Here is a 26,485-nt window from a genome sequence, read left to right on the forward strand (position 1 = left end):
AAAAGGGTTTTTTTCCCCCTTAAGCGTTAAAGGTGTGAGCTGAGCAGTTTCCCAGAGAATAGGGATGACACTCATCTGCCATATAGCGTCTCCGCCAGACTGGTGCCAAACGCTTCACTCAGCCACCACTTTCCGAAGTGTTTTGACAGGCGGAAATAGACAGGCCTTGAAGGTGCTGGATCAAGGAGGGTGTTCGTATATACGCCACTTCAGAGGGTTTGCTTTGAATTTACCAGAATGCTCACTGATAAGGAGACAGTCCTGGCCCCCCTCTCTTTCCTTCCTCTCCCCCCCCCCCCGCCGCCGCTTTTGGGAATGTGTTGGCGAAGTAATTACCCTGTTCCCCAAGAATGCCGTTGAGAAGGGGAGGCTACCAGAATGTTCCGCGTCTGCTGTCGCTGTCAAGGCGGAAGAAAGAATAGAAGCTAGGAAACAGCAACGGCGGATGAGAAGATGTGAGGGACAGAGTCACCGCTTCTGCTGAAGTTTAAAAACTAAAACTGCTTGAGCTTGACAGCTCAGACAGCAAATTAAGCTTTGTTTGGGCAGCGGGCGGGGTGTGTATGTGTGTGTGTGTGTGTGTGTGTGTGTGTGTGTGTATGTCCCCTCCATAGGCTTCTGCTAAACTCCTTAGGGACAAATGATGGGTTGATTCGCTTTTGTGTAATAACAAGCAGGGCCCGCAACAAAATGTTGCGGCATGGAGCGTGCTGCTACTCACCGAGGCCAGTTGCGTGATACTCCATTCTGTCTGCCCTCATCCCCCCCCTCACACACACCAGAGTGAGTATTCTGTGCCTGCTGAGATGGTTCTGTCCTTACTGGACTATGTGGAGACTCCCCTCCCCCATCACCCAATTCAGGTTCATTTTCTGTTTATTTATTTTTAACTTAAAAATACTTCTGCAAAACTTGAGGTTCTTCCAACCCTTGCTGGTGCTTGTGTAGAATCATAGAATTACAGAGCTGGAAAGAATCAAACAGTCCTACTTCCCGCAATGCAGGAATCTTTTGTCCGATGTGGGACTTGAACCCACGACCCTTGTGCTCTACCGACTGAGCTATCTCAGTGTTTGAATAGTGCTGTTCTGGCTACTTAAAGATCCATACCAGGGAAAAAATAATTTGCTGCATTATTGCGGGGTTTATATATATATATATCTTCATGCATACAGTTGCTACAGAGGATGGATGTTATCCAACTAACAAAACCCGTCAGCACAGTGATTTCTCCTAGGCTTCCATTTAATCACCTTTCTTGTTTTTGAGGCCTAGGACCCATGTACCTACGTGACCGCCTCTCCTGGTATGCCCCACGGAGGACCTTAAGGCCCACAAATGACAACATTTTGGAGGTCCCAGGTCCCAAGGTGGTTAGATTGGTCTCAACTAGGGCCAGGGCCTTTTCAGTACTGGCCCCGACTTGGTGGAATGCTCTGTCACAAGAGACCAGGGCCCTGCGGGACTTGACATCTTTCTGCAGGGCCTGCAGGACAGAGCTGTTCCGCCTAGCCTTTGGTTTGGACTCAGTCTGACACTTATGTTTCCCTCCCCTTATGGTCTTGATCTATCAGCAACTTTTAAAATGAGGCTGCATTTTAAATTGCATTTTAACCTGTATTTTAAATTGGTGTTTTTTTTCTTCCCTTCCCCTATTATGTTTTTACCATGATTTTATTGGTGTTAGCCGCCCTGAGCCCCGCTCTGGCTAGGGAGGGCGGGGTATACAAAATTATTATTATTATTATTATTATTATTATTATTATTATTATTGCTGAGCAGCAAATGCTGGAAGGGCAAGTCAGTCCCAACGAACCCTCCCCAGGTCTGTACTGTGAGTTTTCCATCAGGCAGCCAAAAGAGATAAATAAACCATAACAACTCTGTAAGTTTCAATTAAAAGGCAACCCAAAGAGATGGTTTGTTGGGTGGAATGGTAACGTGGAAGTGCACCACCTATTGGCCAAATTGTACAACTGCAGGGATAGGAAGGGCAGGTCTCTTTTTAAGGGATTCCCGTAGGCTGCCTACCTGGACAGATGACCAATGAGGCCCACACCTTGATAGAATGCTTACAGACCACCGGAAAGTTCTCTCGAGACAGGCTGCCTTCCCTGCTTCAAAATTACCGGCGTCTTAAAACAGAGCATCTCTTTGTGCCGGCGAAGTTGTGTAATAAATAATTCTAGGCCAACAGAATTTGTTAGTTTCTCCTAAAGAAACATAATTATTTTTAAATGACAAACTGGACCCTTTGTTGATAAATGTTTCATATCCTGGCTGCTATGCCTGAATAACTTGTGTAAATAATGTATTAGCTCACAAATGGACTTAGCACATTCTAGCAGCGCGGGAAGAATGCTAAAAGGAAAGTGGTTTGATCCTGCGGGGTGCTGGCTCCTTCGCTGCTGGAGGAAGTCGGCGGGCGGAAGACTGGGGCTGCGTTTCAGCGCCTCGCAGCCTGATGCAACGGAGCAAACCAAATATTCTGGATGCAGATGTGGTCAAGCATCAATTAATGCAGATATTTTGTGTACGAGCAAAAAAAAAATCTTGTTCAGTGGCCCACAGCTTCCCCTCCAAGATTTGTGGAATTGATTTCCCAACTCATCACCCCTCAAAAAAACAAAAAAATTTAAAAATTCAAATTTGTTTTGTGGTATAATTAGCACGACCAAAGGACCTCTGATGGTTGGGAAAAGTCCCACCATGCCACCTCATATGAACTTGGTTTTTCTTTCCCACATGTACCAGGACATCTGAGAAAACTGCCTTAACCACAGACCAGATTTTTTTTGGGTGGTATGGCATGAACCCAAGGCTCAGGATCCATCTCATTTTCTGCATTTGTGTTTCAGGATGGGTGGGATGTTTTTTTCTTGGCTGATGATTGTTGGAGGAAGGGTCCTCTTCTGCCTTTTCCCATTGCATGTGGCTTTGAGTTGTTTGCTATGTGGAAGCACCTCTTTGTGTGCGCCTCCTCTCTGCTTGTGACACAAATGTCACATATGGATCACATGGGTGGCTGGGTTTGTGGGTGGCCTGCCCCAGCAGGGGGTTGCACTGCTATGGTCCTTTGATCCTTCCTGTGATCCCAAGAATAACTCTGCACTGTTGTTGCCAAAGCTAGAGACTGTGTTGCATTTGGACATCTGGTTTTAAAAGAAGTGTAGTATCATCTACGGTAGCCTTCTGGTACCCTGCAGATTTTGTTGGGCTGCAATGGAACATTGATCATTCCAATGCTGGTGGAAAATGGGAGACCAGCAACATCTGGAAGGCTGACCTCTGCTGATGAAGGAATGAAGCTGATCAACCGCTTCCAGACATTTCTGAGGCTCGTTTTTATTTCGTTCTTCGTTTCGGTTGACAGCAGAAACTGGCAAAATGGAATATGATTCCATCTAAGAATGACATCTTCCTTGTCCCAACTTAATTCTGGGCTTCTAACAGCTCAGGCTGGCCATGCTTCTGAGTTGGGCTTCTTTGAGCCAGACGTTTCACCCCTAGACGGGACGAGGGTAGTAAGCATCTTGAATCCCATGGATAGTTACATCAAGCATGCAGTATTGTTCTTTCGGATGTGCGTAGTTATATGGAAGTCCTGCCCTAAAACCCACCAACGTCTCCAAAAGTGAAGCAAATTATTAGCAAGTGAGAAATCACTCCTTTTAATATTAGTCGAAGAGTAATGAGTTTTAGATCCCATGACCCCTCCTGTGGGAAATAAAACTTGATGCATTTGTCAGGTCCGTGATGTGTCTGCACGAAGACATGCGACATAGATTTATCCGAAATAGGGCTTGTCTATTCACTGAAGATGCTGCTGTCCGATGAAATCATTAAAGCATATTTCACTAAGTAGAGCCGAGCTTGACTTTAATGGCTTCTATATCGGAGTATTTTTATGTATAGCATAGCATTGCACGGTGAGCAGCTGAACAGCCATTAGAGGCTGTAAATGTGATTTAAAATACCTTAGTGCCCATCTGCACAATGACATTATAGCCCTGGTGTAGTAGGAGCTTGGCCATCTTCTCCCCTTGTCCCTTTCAACTAGGCTGTCACGGGATGGAAAGATCCAGTACTTACCCCATCAGTGGTCTCAGAACTGGAAGAAACTCTCACGATGCACATCAGATATCACTGTGTGCACAGGGTGTCCAACCTACTGATCGCATCCATATTTTTTTTTTAAGTGACTTCCACAATCCACAGTTGTGGGAACTTGATGGTGTTGACAAAGGGTTGACTCATAATGCCATAGGCTTCTCCTCCCATGAATTATTTCCAATGTTTAGTGGAGGAGCCACACCAAAATGACACCCATGTCCCTTAGGGTGACTCAAAAACCATCCGTAAGTTGCAGAATGGACCTTAGTCACAACTATGACCTATTTCCCCAGGGTGACTTCTTCCGATTCCTCCGTATGTGTTGATTACGCCAATAGAGAAACCTTGGGCCATATGGAACGGCATTGGGAAGGTCCATAGCTCAATGGCTGAACACTTGCCTTGCACCCAGAATTTCTCAGATTCAATCCCAGCCAGGGCCGTCTTAAGCATATCAGGCACCGTGGTGCAAAGATCCCTCCGGTGCCCCACCCCCCGTTTCCTAGAGTTGTCAACCTTTTCCCAAGCCTCTGTGGGGATCGCTCTCCTCTCACGGAGGCTTAGGAGGCAAGCTGTACACCTGCCAGCCATATGGTTGACGGGGCACAGCTGACGGGCAGGCAGGAGGAAAAGGGGAGGCTGGCAAAGCCGCGCAGCTCCACCACTCACTGGGGTGCCCCTGAGAGGCCGGTGCCCTGGCGCAACGCGCCAGTAAACCCAATGGGAAAGAAAAGACAGCTCTGATCCCAGCCATCGCCAGGTTGGGTTGGGAGATGCTCCAGTCTGAAAGCCTGGACTGCTGCTCTCAGTCAGTGCGGGCTACGCTGAACTAACTGGACCAATGGGTCTGACTCTGTATAATATAACTTCCCATATTCCATCCATGCTAGCATGACCCCATGCACTTTCCCCTATAATATCAGGCTTATATCATGATCACCTCCTGAAAAATCACAGCTAGTTCGCAATGAAAGTGATGCAACAATTGCAGAATACATCCAGAATCACATGCCAGTTCTGCCTCCATTTCTTTTCTGGCCAACAAGGCATAGCTGTATCATAATCTGGTTTCTTCGTATTCTGGTGCGCTAGATTCTAAGACATGTTCTATGAGCCTGGCTCTCCATCTTGGGCAGGGATTTGTCTTTTCCCCCTCTGCACTTTCAAAATCTATTGTTGAAACTTATTTTGCAGAGCTCCTTTGGCGAATCCAGCTTGGCTGTGTCGCGTTCGTTGGCTTTCCTGTGTTCCAAAAGGGCCGTGGCGACCAGCGTTTCCATAATTTCTGCCACTTTGCTAACACCTCAGCCTATTTTGCTTGGCTGCATCAAGGGTGCAATGTCTGGCTGAGCCAATGTTAATGAACCAGACTGAATGAAATACTCTTGATGGCTGCCTCTTGGCGCTTGGCACAAAACTCCTTTTTATGTTGGTTTCAAGGTCGTCAGATATCATTATAGCCAAGTATTAAAAATTTCAAAGAAAGGAGGCAGTGTGTTTGATTTATAGAATAATTATCTTGCTTTAGCTCTAACTTGGCTTTGGCAATGGTTCTGCAAGCACTCGAAAATTAAATCCATTTTTTATGGCACTACAAGGTATTATCTCACAGCAAATGATAATTAAACACCTGCGAAATCAATTAGCCCTTTAAGCAGGAAGGGGGGGGAGAGAGTTTTCCAATTATGTTTTTGCACCTTCCAAACTTCCCCCGTCCTGAATTCGGAAAACCAGTGCTTGAGTGGAAAGAAGTTTGAAATTCCTACCAATTGTATAGGGTGTGTGTGTGTGTTTTCTGAAAGACTATCCCTAAATGGCACTGATCCTCAATCCAGACGCGGCCAATTTAATGGCAGTGGCGCCTGTCCAAGTGTGCTGCATTAGAGCTCACTCCTAGACGACCGTCTCTCTTGACACGCAGTTGAGCTGTTGGGTTTCCTGCAAAAGCCGTTACTCACTTTTCTGTTTCGGGTGCCAAGTTTTACTTGACAGCTTATTTAAAAGCCAAGATACCTTAATGGAGAGTGGCCAGCAAGGCGTTCGGTGGAACAGAACCGGGGATTCTCTTTGGGCGCTCTCTCCCCGCCTCGCTCTTTCTCTCTTCGGTACTTCTGAACTATCTGCATTAAGAATTCATGTGCTGCAAACTTCCCGATTGGTTAATAGCTGAAACTTAATACGCTGGAAAAAAATAAGGAAGAACTCTTGCCGTTTTGCCCTGAAGTATCATGTGTATTTAATTACTTTAGCTGTTGCAACACTTTAACTGATCCAGATGCTGCGTTTGGGATGATAGTATATGCTTTTTTTTCTACGGAGTGTGCAGATTCAGGAAAGGAAAACTGGAAAGATTTGGGTGCTTGCCACAGCAGCTCCCTCCCCCCGCCGTTTTTTGTTTTTGGCTCAGAAAACAGTGGGGAGGGGAGGTAAAACCTTTAGTAGGATGTTTCCTACTGCCACAGCAGGCAGCCGGCTGGCAATGTTAACCTGCTTCACTGCACCCGACAGCCGATTAAGTATGGTGCTTGTGAAATGCATTTTGTCGGACTTGGACTCCTTGCTGGCCTTGGCTTCTCTTTTGAGATGTATCTTGGAGGAAAATTAAGGGGTGGCTCTTAGAATTTCCAAGATAACGTCCGAGAGCCCGCTCTAACTTGGTGGCTTTCACACTAAAGCCTAGAGCTACAAGAGCAGCAATTGTGGACAGTGAAATCTTGAACTACAATGAACTACAAATCTTATGATGTCCAAAAGTCTGTTACATAGAAGACAGCAAATTCTGGTCCTCTGATGCGCAAGAGGAGAGGTCTAGATCCAATGGGATTAAGCTACAGGAGTGTAGACTTGGGTTGGCCAGAAATCTCTTGGTGTTAAGAGCAGTTCAGGAGTAAAACCACTTACCTAGAGAGGTGGTGGGCTCGTCATCAGTGGAGATCTCAACCAGAGACTGGACAGCCATCTGTTCGGAATGCTCTAACCTTGGTTTCCTTCCACTGAGCAGGAAATAAGTTGGCCTAGACAACCTACAAGACCTCAAACTTTCTGATTGTTCTGTAGCTTGCAGCCCCAGGAGATTGTGAGGCGTGTTCCGGACCCCCGTCCATTCACATAGTGAGACACAATAGTCCACGTCAGCAATCCATGTGAACTGAATGTTCACATTTTGACCAGAAAATCTGTGCAGTGTTCAAGAGCTCTTGGGCACCCAGTTTGGCGAGGAAGGGGTTTGCTGAAGGTAACCACCACACTGGTCTTCAGTTTGTGGTGAATCATGATCTGAGTCTTAGGTTGGTCTACATGTCACAGTAAACCATGGTTATTGGCTTACTGTGAGCAAGCAGGTCTTCCCGTTTTGCTCTTCCCCTAGCACAAATGGGGAAGCAACAAGCCACACTAAATCCTTGGGAGGCACAGGAAAAACGTTGACAGCAAATTGCCAGACATAATTTTAATCCAATGGGATGAATAAAGTGGGTACCATCTGATCATTCACAGCAAGCTATTTAACAGGGGCCTGCTGTGATGTGCGGCTGAAGCCATTGCCATAACTAACTATTTCCTATATAAGTTGAGCATGCTTTTAAAAGAAAGAAGCAGGTGGATACCATTTTTCAGGAGGGTCCCATGATTTTTATTTATACAGTCTCCCCCACTATTAACTTTTAGGGGGAAATTTTAAACATCCCATTTTACCTAGGCATTTGATGGCTGAAAGTTCTGTCTCCCTGGCAACCTTGAAATTATTAGTTGAGAGTATGTAGTTGTATTCGGGAGTTACAAACTTTTACAGAAGGTTGTTCTAAACTGTTTGAGAAGGTTGTTTCTTACAGCTTCTGATTGTATTGCTAGTGATATGTACGTTGCCCTAGACTCCTTTGGAAGACAACATGAAGTATCAATCTAATAAAGAATAATAATAATAATAAATGTTATTTATTGCATTTATATCCCACCTTTTGCACATGATTCTCTCTTTCAGACTGAGGCTTAAAAGTAAAGACCACCAGATCTGCAAATTTTGAACTCTACTGACCTCTAGTTCCCAAGGTCATTCATGGATCTTTTGACTAGCTGGCAAGTTGTGGTGTAGAGATCTCAGGTTTGTCTTCTAAAACCTGAAATATCGAGACCATTAATACTGGCAGTCGCAGAACTAGCTAGACGGGTTCACCATCTAGAGTGAAACTCCATGATTTTAGACAGGATCAAGGCTAAAATTAGCAGGGGACTGAGGAATCATGGCCATTATGAATTAAAATGGTTCCCTGGGTAGTTTATAATCTCTTCAGTGTAGCGACGAGGGAGAAGCCTTAAACACTGGGGAGGAATGTAAGTTATGGCTGATTAATTGATGCAGAACCCTTGCTGTTTGCTTCTACGGGTTGGGATAATGACTATTCGGGAATTCAGAGCCGCTGCCTAATCCAAGCATTGATTGACAGGGCTGATACTTTCTCCCCCCCTTCCCAAAGCAGCGTGTTAGATCGAGAAGTTGAAATTACAGGAATGTTGTGCATTCTGATAATTGCCAGCACAGCACTTTGGTGTTTACACCTGCGTGATGGATGAGGTCGTGTATGTTTTCTCAGCTATGGGTGGTGGGAAGGAGGGATATTTCAATTAAAGTGTGAATAAATTAGAATTGATTACAAATAGGGCCATTTGTTTATACTGCCTAAAAAGGTATTAGCTGAAAGCATGCACCACTTAATCATTATGGAAAGCAGGCTGAAAGCTAATAAAATGTGTGACGGATATTTGTGGAATGACGGCAGGGCGGGGAATGAGGGCTCTTTGCTCAGACCCCAACAGCAAGAATAAAATGGCTAATAAAAGTACTTGAAGCACTTGGGAATATATACTCCTGCAGGGTAATGTCCACCCATTGCAGCTTGACCTGAGTGAGAATGAAACCTTATTCCCCAGTTTTATGGCTTATTCATCGATCTACAGCCCCACATTTGGGAACGAGCTTAGCATAGGAAGTCCCTTTCTGAAAAAGAACTAGTTCAAGTTCAGCGTGTCCAAAAAGGAACTAATTCCAGTTCCTGTTTGACCCTTTACAAAATGAAAGAGTTCAGTTCACAGTTCACTTTGAGTTCACCCAAATGTTCCTTGGCGCGCACACAAAAATTCAGCGTTCAGAATGTTGCAGGCTGCTGTGCTGAAGGATAAAATATACTTAAGAAGGCTTTTAAAAACCCATCAAAGCACACACACACAGTGGAATGTGAGTCGGTTAATTAATTTCCCCCTGCAGGTATGATCTTTAAGCTTGAAAGCCCCAAGAGTCTAAAGAATAAATACACACACACACACACACACACACACACTGCTCTCTCTCTCTCTCTCTCTCTCTCTCTCTCTCTCTCTCTCTCTCTCTCTCTCTTAAAGATTAACTAGAAATCATTCAAATTTCCACCCCAAAACTAACTTAGGTCAAGTTCATTTCACCCAGCAAGTATGGGAACTACTTTCAGGTGTAGTTCAGAGATTTTTGAATTAATTTGGTGAACTTTGTTAAACTGAACCACTTCATTCCCATGCAGTGAGACAGAGCTTTCCACACAGCTGGAAGGATGTACGAAACAAAGGTCTGCTTCCATAGCCTGCCATATGTATGTCCTTAGAATTAGATCAAAAAGGCTCTTTTTTCCACGAAATGGATCTCTTCACACAGTAGGAACAACAACATAGCTACCCAAATAATCTTAAGCCAACCAAACAGGTTGCCCTCATCTTTCAGATCCTTCTCTCAGTGACATTTTGCTTTCCCCTTATTTATTTACCTACTTAATTTATTGGCCTGCCCCATAGCGGAAGAACTCTAGGAAGCCAGGGTGGTGTAGTGGTTAGAGTGTCAGACTAGGACCTAGGAGGCCAGGGTTCAAATCCTCACTCAGGAAGTTCAGTGGGTGACCTTGGTTCAGTCACATCCTCTTAACCTACCTCACCGGGTCGTTGTAGGGAATAACTGAGGAGGGGGGTGAACCATGGACTCCCGGGAGAAAAATGTGGGATATAAATGCAATAAATAAGCTCTTCTGCTTACTTGGGGGGGGGGAGTAGAGATGTCAGTCATCAACCTTGCATCCAGAGATGTCCACATGGTCATCATTGGACCTGCACCAGTCGCAAAATGCACCTGGCGCCTGGCTAATTTCTAACACTGCTTCCAACTCCCATCAGCCCCAGACAGCATTGCCAGTGATCAAGGATGATGGGACCTATAGTCCAACTGTTTGGGGAGAACACCATGTTAGGTTACCCCTGACGTAAATCAGCATACAAGATGCTACTCTGCCCTTGATTCCCCACTGCATAAGACCTGGGGACCTGAGATTCTCACACTTCACACTTTTGCCTAGATCCAGCTAAGAGAGAGCACTTTTTCAGCATAAAAATTACTGGTAATTGGGATATTTCAGAAATTGCACGCCAGTGTTTAGATTTTCAGCTAGATGTAATAAGAGCCGAGGTGGGTGGGAGCATTTGAATCTTTCATGCAGCAGACAAAACATCTCTGTCCAAATGGAACCTCTTAGATGCTTGTTATCCCACAATCTGCTACCAGGCTGGCTGTTGATGCATTTTTGCTCTGTTAAGAGGCTGTGATTCAGGTTCCTACAAAGGGACCTTGGTGAAAGGTTGTCGTTTGCATAACCACTTCACACATTCAAGAAGCTTTTCACAGATGGAAGGGGGGGATGTGTGTCAGACTGATAGCTCATCCTTCGTGCTGCGTCAAGCTCCTAAAATTAAATTTCTGCTCTTGTATTATTATTATTATTATTATTATTATTATTATTATTATTATTATTCTCCATTGCTCTGTAAAGTCCCATGTTTAGGAGTAAGTGTTCTTGGGTGCTTTTGCCCTGGTCTATTGGGGCAGAGGGTAGATATCTGGTGCTCAAGTGCACAAGTCAAAAGGCAGAGTGGACACCTTTACAATTTATTTCTTCCTCATGTGACCTTGTCAGGGCTGTACTATGTGTGGTGGACTGAATTAGGAGCCAGGAACCAGGAGCTGTAAAGTCAAAATCAAAGAGCAGTCAGAATCGGAAAGCTAGACCTGTAGAACAAAAGCCAAAGCTTGGGCCTAGTCATGGGAACACATGGAGTTGCCTTCTACTGACCCACATCATTGGTCCATCTAGTTCAGTATTGTCTACACCTATTGGCAGTAGCTCTCCAGGGTGTCTCCCAACGCTCCCTGGAGATATCAGGGATCTGGGACCTTCTGCAAGTAGAGCGGATGCCCTACCAGTGAGCTACCTCCTTTCCCCAGGGCCGGCCCACCCATGAGGCGACAGAATCCCCAGGGATCAGCAGATCCCGATGTAGATCTTTATCCCCTCCCTTGTTCCTGATGTAGATCTTTACTCACCCCTTTTTCCCTGGCAGGAAGGGGTGTTCTGTCCCGTGGTTCTCCTCAATGTCTTGACAAAACCTCAGGGAGGCCTCAGTGCTGCGAAAGGGACCCATTTATAGTTCTTACTTGATTGGTTCACCAGATGACTCCTGACGGAGACAAGCCGCTACTTGCAGTTCAGTGGTTCACCACACGGGGCAGCGCTTGACTGCAGAAGTGTTACCCATTGGGTTGGTTTGCATGACTCGGTAGGGTAGGTGTCTATGGTTGTTTTCGGTTCCCTCATGCTGCCTCTAATCTACCTGGGCTTTGGGCTCAGCGGGCCCTTTGCCTTTCTTGGAGTCCCAACCTCAACATTCCCATGAACCGGCCCTGCACACAAACACCCACCCACCCCCAGTCCTTCTCCCCATGTAAAATGAATTTATTCTGGTGGAAAACGCACCTTGCAAACTGATTATGTTTTGTGCTGAGCCTGTACTCCCAGACTTTAAAGCTGTCTCCCATTGCAATCCTAAAGCAAACTCACTAGGGAGTCACCTCAATGAGCTCAGTGGGTCTCACTGAGTGGGTCAACGCAGCAGGGACTGCACTGCGTGCTTCTTTAATGTTTCTGGCGAGAAGTTCAAAAAAACACTTGGATATTTGCCTGATTAAAGCAGACTCAGATTTTTATTCCCCCTGTTTTATTTTATTTTGCCATAAGGCTTGCTCAATTAGTTTCTTAAGTCCATTGCTGTATAATTTGATTAAAATGTCCCTGGGTAGTCCCCGCCCCTACTTTACCTTCATATCGTGATTGTATTCCAGAAGTGGCCTCAAATTTTCCTTGATCGCCTTCCAAGTCTAATATAATGAACTAATCCATTTCTCTTAAAAGGTTACCAACTGTCTATCTCCTGTCCCTTCAGGGACAGCTCCTAAGTAGGATATTGTTAAAGATATTCAGCTCTTAATAAGATGTGAACGCACGCATGGTGCCAACTCTTTCTCTTTTTTTCCTCTTTTGGAATTCCCAAATTACTCACAATTCATAATTAACCTATAGAAACCGCTGCCAAAATGCTGTGTGAGGTCTGCAAGCACGAGCGGATCTAGATAGAGATGAGGCAATAGGTATACAGGTGGACCAAACCAGGCCCATTTTTCCAATTGAAGGAGGTAAAGGAGAGGTGGCCAACTGCCCGTCCTTTAGCTATGTTCTTCTGCTTTCTTGAGGAGGGTCAGCAGCCCAGTGGCAAAGCGCATGCTTGGTGTGCAAGAAGTTCCCAGGTTCAGTCTCAGACTTCTCCAGTTAGGACAGGGGACATTTCCTATACAGTGGTACCTCGAGTTACAGACGCTTCAGGTTACAGACACTTCAGGTTACAGACCTGAATTTGTGGTTGATTTGGGAACCCCAGTTTGCACCAACGCAGCCAGAGAAAGGGAAACACAACTTCTCCTTTTCTCTAGAGCATGTCACATAGGACAAGAGAAGTGAGACCAGGGAAGAGAGGAAGGAGCCGGTTACAAGTCAGACTGAACCCTGGGATGTTTTGCGTGCAAGGTGAAAGCTCTACCAATGAGCTATGAAGCCTTCCCCAGCTTGGACCAATAGCAAGTGTAGATATTCCCATCATGTTTTTCTTTGATCATCTCACACGGCTATCCATGTTTGAAGGGTAGAGGTAGGTGGTTAGACTTTCCGTGACTCAGCATTGAAAGCCTCAGGTTCTGCATCTCAGTAGCAGACAAGTTTATAGGGGAGGAAAGATGTCCCAGCATAGAAAATTTGCCACACTCACATTTCTTAGCCTGCTTTTTATTTTTTAAGAGTTTGAATTACTTTCTTTCTTATGTCGTCTCTAAAACTGACATTTTGCAGAGCTTGTAGCTATCCAGAACATTAACTGAATTTTCACATTTTTAGCACATTAATGATGGGAAATATAGGACTGGCATATATTAGCCCTAAAGGGGGAAGCTATTCTAGTATATGTTAAACTTTCCCATCGTGCGACAAACACTGAGGGGAAGAAAAAGGCTGGTGCTTAGAAATGGGGAGATAGCAACTTCGGTTTTTTAACTGTCTCTTCTTAATGTGGCTTTCCTCCCATGGATGGTGCCAAGCAAGCTGTTGAATTGTAAGGTCAATCTGCTGTCCATGCGGAGAAAAAGAAATCGGTGTTGTTAATTATCCTGCTGATATAAGCAGGGTGGGATGTATGCTGTGATTCCTCAGGAACGCAGAATGTGGTACGAAATCTGGTTTCCTGAATAGCTCTGCTTTCTTTCTTCTCTTTTCCGTTTTTATGGCAAGTTTCTGGTCCTTACAAATGTGGAGATATGCTTGAGGAACTTCAGAAACTAGATGGGTGCCTGCCTAGCTAAATAAGATCTCCAGTGGTTGGAGGCTGAGGTCTGGGGGTCTCTCGTGTCTCATTCCGTGACTAAGCAAACGATTGCTGAAAATGCATAAAGGTTGCAGGGTGTTTGCAAAATAAAAGCAATTTGGCATTCTCCCAGTTTGCATAACCTGTGCCGATTGTGGGATTTGGCTTTACCGTTGTGCTGAATTTGGAATGCCCAGGTGGGTAGATTTAATTTTATTCCAGTGCAGAGTACGCGCTGCCCTGTTTTATAAGCCTGGTGACACAGAATAGCGTCATGCCTGCAAACGAGAGCTCACAGGCGCTTCTGTTCGTCCCTTTCCAGTGTTTTACTGCCAGCTTTTTTTTACTAGCCCTTGCTCCTGTGCTTCCAAGTGCAGCCAGATGTGTAGGCATGAGAAGATGGTGATGATACTCACCACATCTGGAAAAGCCTCGCCTGCTGGTTTCAGCAAATTTCAGTGCAGTTAAAAGGAACAGATGCAGCAGCTGGGGTAGCTCAGCCAGCAGAGCATAAGACATTTAATCTCAGGGTCGTATGTTTGAGCCCCACCTTGGGCAAAAAAAATCCAGGGGAGGGGGTGGAATATGACCTCTGTTGTCCCTTCCAACTCTACAATGGTATGATTCTAAGATATAGATATTTTGGGAGTCAGTTGGCACTTGTTCATAGTAGACTTCCTAGAATTCTCTCCATACACACTTGTATATGGATTTGGTTGGCTGGTTGGAATTGGATCAGCGTAACTGTGCATCATTGCAGCTATAGTTTGTCACAATGTTTTGTTTAAATCTAAGGGAGAAGGATAGAGAGGGACACAGGTGGTGCTGTGGGTTAAACCACAGAGCCTAGGACTTGCCGATCAGAAGGTCGGCGGTTTGAATCCCCGCGACGGGGTGAGCTCCCGTTGCTCGGTCCCTGCTCCTGCCAACCTAGCAGTTCAAAAGCACGTCAAAGTGCAAGTAGATAAATAGGTACCTCTCCGGCGGGAAGGTAAACGGCGTTTCCGTGCGCTGCTCTGTTTTGCCAGATGCGGCTTAGTCATGCTGGCCACATGACCTGGAAGCTGTACACCAGCTCCCTCGGCCAATAAAGCAAGATGAGCGCCGCAACCCCAGAATCGGTCATGACTGGACCTAATGGTCAGGGGTTGCTTTACCTTTACCTTAAGGGAGAAAGTTCAAGAAAAAGTTGATTTTTTAAAAGGTGATATAAAAAGGGAGACGGGATGAGATTAGGTGCACACATACCAGGTTTTTACTCTTTTTTAATGCAGCCTATCAGTTGCATCTTCTGTAGTTTGGAATAACACGACAGAAGGGGTCCCCCCCCCCCAAGTTGGGTCATGGTGGAGAGAATCTTAATCCATTCCAAGTGGCTTTTCCCCATACAACCACGTTTATTCCCATGCAAGTTATACACACTACTTTCAGCAAATTGGACTCTCCTAATGATGGGGCCTGTGACTGAAAATTAGTTTACTGCAGTCTTTACAGCCTCTTGAGACTAAATATAAAAGCAGAAATGCATATGTCCATGTACAGTATAGATGTATCACACACACTCACACATACACACACACACACATGCAGAGAGAGAGAGAGAGAGAGAGAGAGAGAGAGAGAGAGAGAGAGAATACCTTTAAAACATTCAGTGTCTGCAGGCTATGATTAAATGAGGTTATTAACATTGCGAAGTTTTTGTGCAGGATTTTACTGTCAAAGTAAAAAAAATTACTATTTTACTATACTATTTGCAGAGTACAGAAATCTCTGTAGAAAAGGAAGGTGCATGTGTGTGTGTTTAAGGGATGTGAGGTGGGGCTGGGGGGTGGGCAAGGAGAGATTCAATCTTGATCCTTTTTTTGTCTCTGGAACCAGCAGGCTGGCAAGTTGAGAGCCATTTGCAGGTTTGCCAAAAGCACAATTAGCTAATAACTGGCTTGAAACTGTTAGGGATTTGATGTGTGTTTTTGGTAAATGGTTCTGAAATGATTGATGGAATTGGAAAGAAAGCAGTAGGGTCTAGCTAAACGCTTTAATTTTGAGAAACGGGGGTCACCGGTCCTCTGTGTTTAATTGCCAAAATTTCTTCTCCAAACCAGTCTTGCATCACAACACACACACACACACACACACACACACACACACACACACACACACTGCTCTTACTCACTCCCTAGCCCAGCTAATTTTTCCCCTGCTGGCCCACAGTCACACAATCTGACTCTTTCTAGCCATTTTTCATCCTTTACGGGGTTGATTAAGGTGAGATTGTATTGGTGCCTGGTTGCTCTTGGTTGGCTGTATTGGTTGTCAAGCCTCTTTCTCCAGTGACAATAAATTGATGCCTTCGTGGGGCAACTTTTGCATCAATATTTCCAGAATGGAAAGCATGAGTGACTTAATGGGGTGCATTAAATCAATTCATTAATCACATATTCCAAACGTAGATTTATTAAAAAATGATAACAATCCGACATTAATCTGAGCCAGTCTTCCTCACCCCAAGATCATTCTAGCGACAAAAATTGCAATAGCATCTGTTGAGCTCAGAAATGCATCTCAAGACCGTTTTCCAAACAACAAATGGTTTTTGTTCTGCTGCTTAGTCAAAAGATACGCTGTATGTTTTTTGTGTTGTTTAATATGAAGACATAATATTAATCCCAGCTTCTCCCAAGGGTAGTTTACAACGCGAAACCGAAAATCCCAAGACAAGAAAAATAGACAATGTTTGCAGTGTTTGTCGCGTTTACAAAGAACAGCAAAGCAGGACAAATTCCAAGCCCAGGTTCCCTTTTAGTGAGATGGGTCGTCTATTTCTGACACACGTCACTTTCCCATGTGTTTGGCCTACCCTGTTTCCACAATAATCCGTGATTATTTTAAGTGAATTCCAAAAAAAATGCATTCAAATTGATGTACGAACCCAGGAGGTGAAAATGAGGGCCATTCAGTTAAAAATGTGGACCAAACCAAATTCTTCTCCATCTCTGTTTTCTCTCATGTTTTCTCTCCCTGCATTCAGTCTCCCTGTCTCCTTGAACCTCTGTTAAAAGTCGCCCCTATTCTCTGCTTCTCTTACCAGTGACGGCATTGCACTTCAAACCCCACACCCTCCAACATTCCTCAGCCTTCTTTATAGTCCAGCTCTCACTTCCACACATCACTACTGGGAAAACCAGTAGCTTTAACTATACAAACCTATGTTGGCAAGGTGATGTCTCTGCATTTTAAGATGCTGTCTAGGTTTGTCATTGCCTATATATAGAAATGAGCAAACCAGTGATATTTTAGGGAGCAGGCTAGCAAGTGGGGCCCCATTACTTACATCATAGGAACGTACACAACACAAAACACTGTTTCTGTATGTAGGTTTTATTTTATTTTATTGTTTTATTTTTATCTTATATTTTGCAAATGTACACCCAGGTGTTTTTCTTTTCTTTAAAAAATTTTTGGGGGGCCCAGAGAGTGGGGCCCTAAGCTATAGCTTGTTTAGCTTATATGTAAATCCAGCACTGAGGACGGGGACTCAATTCCGCTCACTCAGTTGCTTTCATATTGCCATCTACATTTGTTTTCCTTTCCCTTTTTTGCTTTTGTTCCTGTTGTGTCTCCCCTAATGCGATGCCAGCTTTGCAGATGTGAGCTGGTCCAGTGATGAGTCTAACCAGATGTGCCGCACCAGATGTTCACATTTGCATGCACAGTTACTCCCAGGCTCATTGTTAATTTATTATTTTCCCCCCTCTCTGTCTCCTGTTAGGTATGATTATCGTGAAATGCTGCACAATGCCACTTTCTGTCTCGTCCCTCGTGGCCGGAGGCTGGGATCCTTCAGGTTCCTGGAGGCCCTGCAGGTAAGATCAACTCTTTGACTGGAGACTTAGAGCCGTTTAGCACTCCTGTCAGCTGGAATTCTGTGCTGCCTGATAGCCAGGCAAGAGGAAGGTGGATTGGAGATTTCATTTCCCTAATAGTCCATAATCCAGCATTCCTACTTCAGGAGCAGTTGACAGCTATTTTGCCCGCACCAAAGCTGGGTTGACTTAGCCTATGGTTACCAGATTTTTTTTCAGTGACACTTTTTTATTTTTTATTTTTTTGAAGCTGAGTAGCAACAGGGAGTCAGTAGTGGGGATGGTGAGGCAAAAGACCCTGGGCCCAAGCACAAATGCATATTGTATAAAGGTGCAAAGCCCTTCTTTCGCACCCTGTGAAACATAAATGCGCAGTTTTTTAAAAAAAACTGGGCAATGGCGTGCCACCGGCTCGTGACTCCCAAGCCTTCCCTGATCTCCTGCCCCCTTCCCCCTTTGTTTTGACAGCTCAGAGGAGTCGCGGACGAGCAGCCATTGCCCAGTTTTTTTTAAAAAAAAAACTGCACATTTATGTTTTGCAGGGTGCAAAAGAAGGGCTTTGCACCTTGCCTGGCAGAGAAACTACACGCCTTGTGCCCCTCCTAGGCAACAGCCATCCGCCCACGACTCCTGAGCCTCCCTCGATCTTTCAAAACAAAGGGGCAAGGGGGCAGGAGATCTGTACCACCAGACGTCCCCGGTTCACCTTTGGCAGTGGTAGCAGCAGCGAGTAGTGAGCAGCTCCTGAAGCCAGCCAGAGCCAACTGTGCTACCAGGCTGCCGCTGCCACGTTTCCTGGGGATGGAGTTGCAAATCTGGGGACATTCCAGGGATGGAATTTGTCCGGGGACAGATTTGTAAATCCGGGGACTGTCCCAGGGAACCGGGGGGCGTCTGGTAACCCTAACTTAGCCTAAGAGGGTTTGCTGAACTCGGAGAGTGTGTGCTGGGTGGTTGGGGAGAGAGAATCTATATTCCTGGAGAAACACTGACTTCATCCAACCAGGAAGTTAGGAGGAAATAAATAATACAGCTCATTGTTTTAATTCAGCTGAGACAAAATTGCCTATAAATTCTGCCCGGGTTTTCACATTGCATACTAAGTAAGTTTTAAGTGACGGCATCAATTAGGTTGGATTTTGAACAGGCAGGCAACAGGGAAGCGATCTGCAAGGGAGAGCACGCCCAGGGTTAAAATGGCATGAAAATAACTGTTAAAAAATAAAGGGCATCTCTGCAGCAAAAGGTTGGGGTCAGGAGGGTTCTGCTTTGCCGCAGTGACGTCTGTCCTTGACCCCGCATTGATCCACCAGGATTTCAGAACAGCAGGCACTGGAAACAGTAGGGTCAGTTGTGAATGGCACAGTTGTGAATGGAAAGGAAATGAGCCTGTTACCATGGCACACAAGTGGAGGTGCAGGAGGCCATGCCGTCAAAGGAAAGATGCCGCATTTACAAATTTGGATCCCACAAAACCAAACGCCCGAACCATCAAAGGCCAAGATAGAGAATATGAGCGAAGCTGTAAAATGAAGTTGCTGGAAGCAGCCCTGTGGAGAAGAGCTTCAGGAAAGGTCTCTTCCCGGCTGGAATTTCCCCACATTCTGAGGGTGCTGGAGCTACCGAGAGATATAAATAGAATACAGTGGAATCCACATATTAAAATCTAAAATTCTAATCACTGATATAACCAAGCTAGGAATTAATAGCCAACAGAGGCCTGGGTGAACAGGTGAGTTTTAAGGAGGCACCAAAAGCTCATCAGAGTTTAGGCTCACTTTCTTTAGAGGATATGGAATTCCGTAGGCTGGGTGCCACCATAGAGAAGGCCCTCCCCACTGGGTTGCCATGGAATGTGCTTCAGCTGGGGTCGGTAAAACCAGGAGAGCCTTTTCTGAGGACCTCGACATGCAGTAAGGTCTTTTGTGGGTGCAGGCCTTCCTCCAGATATCTAGACCTGAAGTCATTAGGGCATTGTATAACAACAAAAGCACCTTCATTCCTCGTAACCTCTCTCAATGGGTGGGTGGGTGTATACACACACAAAGAACCTACCCGCATGATGCTGACACAACCCCCTACGCTAACACTGTGTGACAGAATGAAAGATCAACACCCCCATCTCTCTCGCTCCCCTCTCTTTTCCCCCAAGTGCAAGATGTCTATGACAAAGGCGTCTCTCACTATGTGTAAATGAACCGTGAAAAAGGCTCTGTGAATTGAAAGTGGAGGTGCCATGTACTTTTCCGTGTTTTGAAAATCTTTAATATAAAAATCCTATTTTTAATTTTTTTAAAAAATAATAAGCACCTTCGCTTTGGCTCAGTAGCCAATTAGTAGCCATGGCAAACTCTCCAGAACCGGTGCAATATGATTGCAATAAGGTGGCCCACGCAGCAACGTAGCTGCCGTGTTCTGCATTTGCTGAACCTTCTGACCCAACAGCAAGCCCACACAGGGGTGTACCAGTGGGCCTGTACCAAACTGTGCGTACTCATGCAAGTAGCCAGGCATTAGAGGGAATAAACAAGGGCCACTCTTTTGATGGGCTTCCCACTCTCTCTCTCTGTGGTCTGAGTATATGAGCCTTCCAGTAGTGGACCTGCCAGACCCAAGGTTCAGTGATCCTCAGAATGTGGCATGGCAGTGGTCCCACAATACTTTTCAACATAATTCTCTATTAAAGTCCCATATCTTCAGAATAGGCTGCAATTTCATTGCCACGGGGCCTTGGAAGGGCCAGCGTGCCTTTGCTGCAATTGTTTCCATTTTCCTGATTTTAATGATTGCCTACGCAGGCTGCCTGTGTTCCTGTGATGCTCAGCAATGGATGGGAGCTGCCATTCTCCGAAGTGATTGATTGGAATCAAGCTGCCGTCATAGGGGATGAGAGATTGTTATTACAGGTAAGGCGGGGGGAGGGGAGGGAGAAACCGCGGCCTTCGTCAGAGTGGTTGACAGTGGCAGCCATTTCCCACACTTCCAGGAAAGATGTATCCGAAAGGTCACGGCTATAAAAGAGATTTTTATCAGGAGGGATTTGTCTGTGTCATTGTGAATATTAACTCATTTAATAAGGCATCATTCACTTTCTGACATGAAGGTCACTCAGGCCTCCAAATGTCTTGGTTAAAAATGTACGAGCGGCTCATTTCTTTTTTAGAGAAATGCACACCAGCTTCTGAGTTGCAAAGTGCTGGGTGGAAGGGAAAAGTTTCTTTCAACTTCCAGGATATTCATGGTTCTGAACGGTCTCAATGGCTGGTATCTGACTTAATTCGCCCTCACAAGAGACCAGTTGAAGTCAACAGACTTAAATAGGTGTTTTGAGGTGCAGACGTGTACTTTTCATTCAAAGTACGCATTTATATGTGTGTTTTGATGGCTTAAACATTCGGAAGGTAGATTCTGGTGGGTAGCTAAGTTCCAATCCACACATTAGTCCAAGAGCTGCAGATCAATACGGGAATTTTCAAAGTTCATATTCCTCAAAACAAGACACCAGACCCTTCCTAGTCTCCTATTCCCCTTTCTGTAGGGGGACAGGAAGTTGGATGCAGTAGTATTCCACACTACAAGACATTATTTGGGGGCAGCTCAGAATGGCTTCACAATGGGATATGATGTAGAAACACGGGGAAAGGATAGACATGTCCCTTGGATCTTTTTCGCCTCTTCCATGGGCCAATTATTGCAAACCAGTAGTTTCTTGGGAAGAGAAAGTGAGATCAGCCAAGCTACACAGTCAGACCAAGCCCCCACAAAGGTACCATTTTGTATATAAAAATTTTATTTGCTTTTCTGTTACATATTTCACATTTATACAATAACCACCCAAACACTCCCAATAGTCTTGATTTCCCTCCCCCTCCTTCCATGGTGTCTTCAGTTACCCATCTACCCTCCATATGCTAAATATTCCATACCTTCCCCTCTCATCTTATTTTAACCTCACTTTACCTTATACCGCTGAATCTACTCTAATCCTGCTAACGCATTTACCTGCCGACACTGACTTTTAATATACCGTAATCTACAAATATTTTCCAATCTTCTTTGTACGTTCTATCGTCTTGATCAGACCTGCTAACGCTGCATATTCCAACATCTTAAGATACTATTCCTCCTTCTCCAGTAATTTGAAATATACCATTCTGTAATGAGTGAGGACATAAGGTGAACCCTGGGGCTCAAGGCCGTTTTGTTTCCACAGTGGCCTACCAGATACTTGTGGACATCCTGAAAGCAGTGGACCTGCTCCCATTTTGTTGTTGTTGTTGTTCAGTTGTTTATTCGTGTCCGACTCTTTGTGACCCCATGGACCAGAGCACACCAGGCACGCCTGTCTTCCACTGCCTCCCACAGTTTGGTCAAACTCATGTTCATAGCTTCGAGAACACTGTCCAACCATCTCGTCCTCTGTCATCCCCTTCTTGTGCCCTCCATCTTTCCCAACATCAGGGTCTTTTCCAGGGAGTCTTCTCTTCTCATGAGGTGGCCAAAGTATTGGAGCCTCAGCTTCAAGATCTGTCCCTCCAGTGAGCACTCAGGGCTGATTTCCTTCAGAATGGAGAGGTTTGATCTTCTTGCAGTCCATGGGACTCTCAAGAGTCTCCTCCAGCACCATAATTCAAAAGCATCAATTCTTCGGCTATCAGCCTTCTTTATGGTCCAGCTCTCACTTCCATACATCTCTACTGGGAAAACCATAGCTTTAACTATATTCACTAGTATTCAGGGGCATATTGCCTCTGGCTCTTGAGGCAGTGCACGACCATCCTAATCGATCGCCATTAATAGCATGAGGCTCCGTGAATTTATCTAACCTCCCATGAAAGCCATCTGAGTTGGTGACCATTGCTGTTCCTTGCAAGTAGCAGGTTCTGCCGTTGAATTACACCCTGTGTGAAGCAGCCCTCTGTTTGGTCTGTCTCAAATCTCCCACCATTCGTCTTAATTGGATGACCCAGTATTGTCAGGGACTGGACTGAAGAGGAGGGGGAGAAGGAGGGTTGGAGATCACCCCCTCCTTTTCCTCTGCTTCCCTCAGAGGAGGACAGGGAATGGTTGAGATTGCCCCCCCCCACCCTTCTCCAGTAGCTTCCAGAAAAGAGGGAGACAGGATTGAATTACAGCAGAACTCAGAACAGCTTAGTTATGAGGTGTTAGGAGAAGGAGGGGGAGAGCAGCCAGCTTGGAAAGCATAGAAGAACCAAACTCCCCGAGATCTCATCGCCCAATTAGAGTTCAAGAGCAATGGGCTCAAGGACATTTGACTATTGCCCCCCCCCCCGAAGAGCCAAGGGCTGTTGCTGGGGAGAGAAGGGCAGGAGCTCAGAGTGAGCAATGTCACTATGGAGTAAAGGACAGGATTCTTTGTCTTGCACCACGATGACTGAATAAAACCATAAATACTTTCTTGTTTCTTCCTTGCTCTTTGATGCTACTGGGGGGAGGGGAGAATCCGCCAGGCCTGACAGCAAGAGAGGAAGGGAAAATTCACCCTATTCATTTTCTCCCTGCCGGTCCTGATTTTATGCACCTCTGTCTGCTCTTCCAACGTCAGGGAAACAGAGGCAAATCCCTGCATCTTGATGCATCCGGATGCCAGGAACTGAAACTGGGGTCCTTTCGCGTGCAAAGCAAAGAATCAAAGACTTGTAAAGCTAGGATCATCAAGTCCACCCCTCTGCAATGCAGGAATACAGTGGTACCTCAGGTTACATACGCTTCAGGTTACATACGCTTCAGGTTACATATGCTTCAGGTTACATACTCCACTAACCCAGAAATAGTGCTTCAGGTTAAGAACTTTGCTTCAGGATAAGAACAGAAATCGTACTCCGGCAGCGTGCTAAAGTGGTGCTTCAGGTTAAGAACAGTTTCAGGTTAAGTACGGATCTCCTGAACGAATTAAGTACTTAACCCAAGCTACCACTGTATACAGCTATCCCATATGGGGATCAAACCTGCAACCTTGGTGTTATCCACACTTGAACCAGCTGAGCTATCCAGCAGTCCAGCACAGCTCTATTGCTTGATTATGGCCCCTGCCATGCAACCGAAATATCCAAATCTTGCACATTTTGAAAATCCGCATGACCCAGTGCTGCAGGATCTGGGCTTTCTGATTGCAGAAGGCAAAGGGAAGGAAGGATTCCAGGTCCCCCTCTCTTCTCTCCCCCCCCCTCCACTTGCCTCCCCACATGGGGACATTAATGTTCCAAATCTTTGTCCTGTTCTTGTAACGCAGAATTGATTCTCTTCACAGCTGCTTCCTTACCAAGGCAAGCTACTACGCCATTATTAACAGTGGTTTTTAAAGACCTGGCGCTGAGCCAGAATGTCTACTCTGGGAAATGTTTTTGTTGTGTTACAGTTTCCCATTTCTCATTTTTAGACTAGCTCGGATGTTTTTATTTACATGTTCTCTTCATCCTTGCACCAGCTCCCACTCCAGGAAGCTTGAACCAGTTAGACGTGCGCTCTCTCTCTCTCTCTCTCTCTCTCTCTCTCTCTCTCTCTCCCCCACCCTACCCTCCTTTTTTAATGCAAAAGTCATTCCCCCTCTCCACCTTCTCTTCCCCATTATTACACAAATGACCTGCTATTAAAACGTCATCCCTTTCTAATAATTCTAGTGTATTTGTGGCAGATCAGGACAGATCCATCATTTCCCACACCCAACTTCTGGGCCAAGAAGATTAATAGCAAATAGCCAAGCACGGTTAAAAATGGGAGCTCTGGTTTCGGCTCCCGTCTGTTAGAAGCGAATCAACTCACACAAAAATATATAGTTTAGAAAATAAGCTTTCCCCCTGCTTTGCAAATATGAATGGCTCGCTCTGTCTAATGGATTTGATGCTTCTTCGTTGCACACACAGGTATATATCAAAAGATTTGGCTGAAAGCGCTTGGGCAAAAATAACTTAATGCGATCAATGCAAATTTATACTACAAAAATAGCTGCCTAACAAGTAAAAATGCATACGCTTAAACATCGCAAAAACCTGTCTCCAAATGCATGTGGCTATTAAACATTCTACCTGTACATATTGCCCAGATATCTTTGCCCTATAACGTTTTAGCCATGAGCAAGGCTGCAAGAACAATTCAAAATACCGGTTTAGTGAAAAAAAATAAGTGAAAGTAGGCTGCAATTATAAATGCGCTTACTCATGATTAACCCTCACTGGATACATGGGACTCGCTTCTGATTGCACAGTTAGGTTTGGGTATTAGATGATCTGTTGCGATCTGCCTTAGGAAGAGGTTATTTGGAAAGGCAACTGAGCAGTTTTTAAATAATACTCTAGCATCATAGGAAAAATGCACCTTCAGCAGTCCTGGTCTGGCTATGAACAGTTGATATATCTGGCTGTTCTCCTCCTCCTGGCCATTTTTGTTTTGGTTTTTGGCATAATTTTGGCCACAACTTTATTGAATTACAGTATGTGAGTGGTTGCCTAGGCACTGGTTAGCGACTATCTGTTCCCACTTGGAGGTAGGAACAGAAGTGACAACCACACCCATGCGGAAGCCAGTAAGGGTAAGCAATTTTGGGGAGAGAAAAAGTTGGGTGCCAGGCTCACACCTCTCCCCAAATGCTCCCTGGGGCTCTTGCATGGCCCTAGCCCTTTGCCAGGGATACGGACAAAAGCATGGCGAGCCCTTGGATTCCTTTAATGGAATACCTTTGCAGCAGCAGCATTGGAGGGGCAGAGACAGCCAACCACATCCCCTCCACCAACCAAAAAATTAACCAATGCCTAACTGCAACCTTACAAGTTGTGATGATTTGCTACACATTAGGCAAAAACCAAATGGCACCAGCCAATCAGCCAAATGGACAAAATTCCTACCAGGCCCCCGCTCCAAGGCAGGCGACCCCATGACAGGCATAGCAAGGTCAGTGCAAACAAACCCTAAATAAAGGGAGGGTGGGCGGGTACTCCGATGTGCGCAGTGAAAAGAAAAAGCTCAACGCTGCGCACAGGGACCTATATAGCACCCCAATCAATCAATCAGATAAAATTGCAACAATCAATTTTCCCCAGCAACATTGGAGGTGCTCAATCAAATCGGTGGCCACCCAAACTAACCCGCCCAGCAACAGGGGATGTCATGGTTGCTCCCACCGCAACACGTGCTGTCCATGAAGGAGAACCCGCTTTGTAGTTCAACAACCTATCCCATTGTCTTGGGACCTTTTGTTTCACACCTGACATTCATTATGGGCTTAATGTTTTGCTGAAGCAATCTCAGGAAAGTTGGACACTTCAAACTGGGCTGCTTTTAGTTGAACTTGATGCCAAGTCTATATGAAATCTGTGCTTGACATAAGGAGATCCTTGCCACCGAGCTGTTCCGGCTGCCCCTCCCAAGAGGCTATGCAGAGAACAGATGTATTCTAATTAAGATTTTTTTATTGGGAAATGGATTTTCCCCCAACCCCCTCCGATAAGTGAGAAGCGTGTGCGTGAGTGAGAAAGCATTCGCTGTGTGTAATCTAATATCTAAGAAGAAAATGCAGAGCAGCACAAATCAAAAGCAAACATAGGTGCTTGCCTTGTGCATAATTAGTCAGGAAAGAATATATGAAAAAATATATGAATATTTGAAAGGCTTAGAGGGAACGCAGGCCTCTAATGAGAAAACACTGTGCTCCAAACAAAAGCAAGGATTTATTTCTGCACCCCCTTCAGATAAGCTTGTCTAAATAAACAGCAGAAAGTGAAGAACAGAAAAGTACCTGGGTG

At 45.2% G+C, this 26,485-nt stretch overlaps 1 protein-coding gene across 1 annotated transcript in view; it reads left to right on the forward strand.

Annotated features, from left to right (window-relative positions):
• The window catches only part of EXT1 (exostosin glycosyltransferase 1), a 258,791-nt gene that overhangs the window by 204,249 nt on the left and 28,057 nt on the right, over nucleotides 1-26,485 (forward strand). Inside the window, exons 2-3 of the mRNA XM_081918797.1 lie at nucleotides 17,633-17,726; nucleotides 20,525-20,632. Of these exons, the coding sequence (XP_081774923.1) occupies nucleotides 17,633-17,726; nucleotides 20,525-20,632 (202 nt within the window). The remainder of the gene's footprint in view (nucleotides 1-17,632; nucleotides 17,727-20,524; nucleotides 20,633-26,485) is intronic.

Source organism: Podarcis melisellensis, assembly GCF_964234715.1.
Source record: "Podarcis melisellensis genome assembly, chromosome: 7".
In the NCBI taxonomy this organism is placed as follows: domain Eukaryota; kingdom Metazoa; phylum Chordata; class Lepidosauria; order Squamata; family Lacertidae; genus Podarcis; species Podarcis melisellensis.